We start from the raw sequence: 5,321 nt of genomic DNA, 5'->3' as shown, positions 1-5,321 counted from the left end.
GAAAAATATTTCGTTGTTAAAAATTTACTTTTAGCAACAAAAATTAATATTTTGTCACAAAAGATTCAACTTTTTACGATAAAAATTTTTTCATCGTAAATACTTAATTTTTTATAATAATTTTTTTTATTATAAAAATATATTTATTTACGACGTTAAAATTTTACCATAAAAAATCAAATATTTTGTAGTGAGCTAACATGGTGAACGCAACAGATCTAAAATATTTTCCATGTTCTAAAGTGCCAACTTGTCTTGATAAGCTAATGAGCCGGATTCAGATCTAAAAGCATCCTTTTACAATAAAAACCGGTTTGGATCTGATCCACGCAAAGCCCACCGCTCATCGAGACATTTCATTTCAGCAAAGCCGAACTGGCAGGTTTTGGCGAGGCCGAGATGCAATGTTTTTATTATAGATGGTCAAGAGTGATCCATAGAGAAGCTGGGATTTCAAAATGAATTTTAACTGTAGCACAGTTCCTCCCAAGTTGCCACGTTCCGCGAAACAATAGCCCAGGCGTTACTACCGGGCGCCCCTAGAGGTGCACACGCAGATCGCTCAGCTCCACGTGTCAACCTGCATGCGAGAAGCTCCCTCTTTTTAATGGAACAAAGAGCTGCAGAGCAAGGACAAGCCCTTCCCGTGAGCCAAGATCTGAGAAAAATCTCACAGCGAGAGAGAGAGAGAGAGAGCAGTATGGCGGCAAGCCATGTGGAGGTTCCAGGCGAGCCCACCAAGACGGTCACCTCCCTGGTGGAGGCGGCCAGCGCCACCATCCAAGGCTTCCCCCCATCAGCAAAATCCACCAGCACTTGTGCGCGTAATCTCTCTCTCTCTCTCTCTCTCATGTTGTCCTCCTCTCCTTGCCAACAGAAAATTAATTAAGCCCCGAGGTTTATGCTGTTTGTTTGTGGTTTGCTTCTGGGTTAATTTTTCAGCTTCCATTTCTACGCCGACGACATGACGCGGCAGGTGGAGGCGCACCACTTCTGCTCCCATCAGAACGAGGAGATGCGGCAGTGTCTGATCTACGACGGGCCGGGCGCGGAGGCGAGGCTGATCGGCGTGGAGTACATCGTGGCGGAGGGGCAGTTCTTGGCTTTGCCGGACGAGGAGAAGCCCCTGTGGCACTCGCACAAGTACGAGGTGAAGAGCGGGGTGCTCTTCATGCCCGGCGTGCCGAGCGCCGTGGAGCGGCGGGACCTGGAGAAGTTGAGCAAGACCTACGGCAAGACCATCCACTTCTGGCAGGTCGACCGAGGGGACGCTCTGCCTCTCGGCCTCCCCAACCTCATGATGGCCCTCACCAGGGACGGCCAGTTGGATGACAAACTGGCTCAAGGTACGCCTCCTTCTCTCTCTCTCTCTCTCTCTCTCTTTCTCTGTGTATGTGTGTGTGTTTTAATAAGTAACGATTAAGTAGGTTCAACTGAAATTGACCAAAAGAAATGTGGGGAAATGAGGTTACGTTCATTTCAGAGAAGCATGTGGAAACACCCCTTCAAACGTGGGAATAGAGTGTGAAAGATGATATGTCAGGTTGGAGCGTAGAGGAATGGTCTTGGATCATTGATCGCTCATTTCGTGTGAGTTCAAGTAAGAGAAGGGGGTGAAATATTTTAAACAAATCCAAAATATTCTTTCATTGAAGTTCGGGTTAATGAGATTTGTGAGTTATATATATATCCTGGTAATCTAGACGTAAAGATGCTTGGATGTCTGTTGAAAGTCCATCATTTCTCTTTCATGTGAGTTTATAATGGTCTATTTCATGTAATGTGTATATTTCATTTTGATAATGAAAACGTTCCCTATAAAAATTTGAACTTTAAAACCTGAAATTTTAAGTCAAAACTGTCCTCGATTGTATGATTACAGAATGTTGTTTGCGTGAAGATAACGGGTGAACCAAATCAGAGTATACATTCAAGAAACCTCACAAAATGGATCTTTCTCCTATCATAATCGAAGTAATTAAATGTTTTAAATGTGGAAATGTTTCTGTTTTTTGTCAAGCATTTTCAATCATAATATAATTATAATAATCAGGAAATTCAAAATCAGCTTGATAGAACTTAGCTCTATTCCTTGGCGAGTAATATTATGGATGGTGGCGCAACTATACTTCAGCAAATATGGATACCTTTTGTTTTCTTGGTAAAATGGGGCTATCAGAACTGCGGTATGTATAATTTATAATACACTACGTATTATATAATTTATGTCAGCAAATATGGATACCTTTTGTTTTCTTGGTAAAATGGGGCTATCAGAACTGCAGTATGTATAATTTATAATACACTACGTATTATATAATTTATGTCTTATTTAAAGTGGGTAAGGATTTGATTTGTATTTCTCACCTTGATTTCTATATATTATATGAAATTTGATATTAGAAATATCTGATCTGTGTTCTACGTATATTTTAAGTTCTGTTGATCTTTCTAACTTCAATTTATTCTTTGTATATAGTGTGTAAATTGTGTTTTTTTTTTTTTTTTTTTGTAAACTATACTTGCAGATGTAGAAATTCGGTATGGAGTTTCTTTCAAGAAAGAGAAAGATAATAGGGCATACATGAGTGGTCCTGATCATGGAATCCATCCATTAGCCAATGGGAATGGAAAGGGGCTGAAAATGGAACTGAGAGAAGTAGATCTCCATCACTAAATTCTGTACCAAGAGTTTTTGTTTGATAGAAGATGGTGATGAACTAGTACAAGGGTATTTACGGACGGCGGTTGTCTTTATGTTGGACAAAATGTTGGATATGTTGGTTAAAGAAGTACATGTGGTTTTTTTTGGTTCTTGTATGTGATGTAGTAATTATAAGAATAAACATGAATCTTACGCTGCATTTGGTATGGTTTCTACTTGTCTTTCTAAAAAAATTTGGAAACAAAAATTCTATTTTCATTTTTTAAATTTTTTTATGATAGAAAAATATGTTTTTTTTAATAACAACAGCAGAAGGTTATGGGGGAAGTGAACCGAGCAACCATGGGGAGGGTGAGGGACGGGGTACAACAGGAGATGCTTGTATGGAAAGATGAGAGCACGCTTGATGAGATCGATAGATGGGAGCACGCTTGATGAGATCGAAAGATGCGGTGAATTGATAGATGATGATGGAAGATGGATGCTAAAAACGAAAATGAAAGATGATGATGGAAGATGGATGCTAAGAACGAAAATGAAAGAATAGAGGATGACAGCGGAAGATGGGCACTAGATTTCACACCCCGGATTCGAGAACGTGGATTCCGACAATCATCGATGTTTATGGAAAACTCTTCTTTATCCAAATGAAAATAATAAGGACCCGTTTGGTTAGCAATTAATTTTTTTTTTTTGTTTTTTGATTTTTAAAAAATAAAAATTAAAAAGTAATATTTGATAACATCATGAAAAATAAAAAATTTAAATTAAAAAAATTTAAATAATTATTTTAAATATAAAATAATTTTTTTTTATTTTTAAATTTTTTTTTTATTTTTGCATATCTAAAACATCAAATCAAAAAATAAAAAGTGTGAACCTTTCTTTCTTGTCGAATTTTTTATATCTTCATTTTTTTTCTCTCTTCTTTTCTGAATCTTTCTCCCATTGTTTTTTGCTTTATAGCAATATAGTTACCAAATATACTTTTTATTTTTTTATTTTTATTTAATAATAAAAATCAAAAAAATAAAAAATATTTTTAAAAATTAAAAATCAAAAATTAAAAAAAATAATCAATGCATCTTAAATTAATTAAAATTGATATCATTGCAATATATTGAAATTAATTAAAAATGTTAAAAGTCAAAATTTAAATTTATTAACCAATTCAAATAATATTCAATTTAAATATGTTACATCAAATAAATTTTCATTAAAATTTTAAAATAATAATAATATATTTAAATTTAATGATGTGGATAGTATCAAATTTTGTCTCTAAATTTTTTTTCAAAGTCTACGTTTGTAATTAAATATCTAAATCTAAAAAAATAAAAGAGAAATGATGAACTTGATATTTCAATAAGTATTTCATCATGAATAAATATATGAATATATTCTTTGTTATATGCGACAGATGCCGCATAGTTACAGACAATTAAAGGATGGATCCTACTTTAAAATAATAATAATAGTAATCTTCTAATCCCTAAAAATTAATTTAATAAAATTTAATTAAATTATCTTCTATAATAAATATTTTTATGTAATATAAATCTCAATATTTTCATCTGAAATAAATATTCAAACTAAATTGAACTAAGTTAAACTGAGTTAAAAATTTGAATAATTTAAATAACTTCAACTGATCTAGCATACTCTCCCAAGTCTTGCGCAATCATGATTTATGATCTAAAAATAGAAAAAAAAATATAATGAATTATACCAATCCAATAGGTAACATAACACATCAAAGTAGGATCATACTCACCAATAAATCACATAATATTTACTATAAAAAATAAATCTTAAATAACACATATTTCATTAAAATAATTATTTTTCATATATTGATAATGAACTCAATATTAAGCTATAGCCATATAATCTAGTGGCATCAGTCTGATAATAGAAACACATTGTATAAAGTGCAAGACAATAAATATCATTATTCTAATCACCGATGATTTAGTGTCGAAATTAATTTTTAGGATTGCAAGTTGACAGATCCAACATATAATCGTCATTGGCAGGGCTACATCATAGCCATGCTGAGAATATATATATATGAAAGCAATTTCATAAGTTTTTTATCAAGTTTTTTAAAACTATTTCTCAAAGTAGTTCATATGTTTAAAATAAATTATTTTCAAGAATAAAATAATACACCTTGACACATTTATTAAATAGAATATAAAGAGTATAAATCAAATAAAATAATTAATTATAATTTTTTAAAAATTATTTGAAAGCACACTTGAAGCGTTAGGTTATTTATCTCGTCACACTTCAAAATCAGACTTTAGTCAAACAGACTGGACAAACCTATCCAAAATCATTAAAATTTAATTAATTAGTCAATTTCTTAGAAGTCCTTCACAATAAACATGAAGAATCCAAATGGATCAAGGAGTGAAATAACCCAATTAGGGTACGACAAGAGGTGGTTTCATGCTGAATCAAGATAGATTAAGGATAGGCCAGTCAAATGATAAAGCCCAACATTCCTAAATCAATCAAATCTGATATTATACCATTGAAGATTGAAGTAGGATATAAGTCAGACACCACAATCGAGGATGATCAAATTTAATATGATCTCACAAGAGTCAGGGTGGAAGCTAGTGCACTACTTGACAGCGATGCTAGGGCA

General features: G+C 33.2%; 1 protein-coding gene across 1 annotated transcript; it reads left to right on the top strand.

Annotated features, from left to right (window-relative positions):
• The first annotated feature begins 629 nt into the window (after nucleotides 1-629).
• Nucleotides 630-2,864, top strand: LOC105034811 (oil body-associated protein 1A). The gene is given in 5 exon segments (XM_010910105.4): nucleotides 630-788; nucleotides 791-824; nucleotides 943-1,346; nucleotides 2,529-2,666; nucleotides 2,669-2,864. Coding segments are annotated over 5 exon segments (699 nt in total). The 5' UTR covers nucleotides 630-700; the 3' UTR covers nucleotides 2,704-2,864.
• Nucleotides 2,865-5,321: the final 2,457 nt, after the last annotated feature.

The sequence above is a fragment of the Elaeis guineensis genome, chromosome 1 (genome assembly GCF_000442705.2).
Source record: "Elaeis guineensis isolate ETL-2024a chromosome 1, EG11, whole genome shotgun sequence".
Lineage (NCBI taxonomy): Eukaryota > Viridiplantae > Streptophyta > Magnoliopsida > Arecales > Arecaceae > Elaeis > Elaeis guineensis.
Note: the sequence above shows the minus strand (reverse complement) of the source record. Positions and strands in the feature narration are given on the sequence as shown.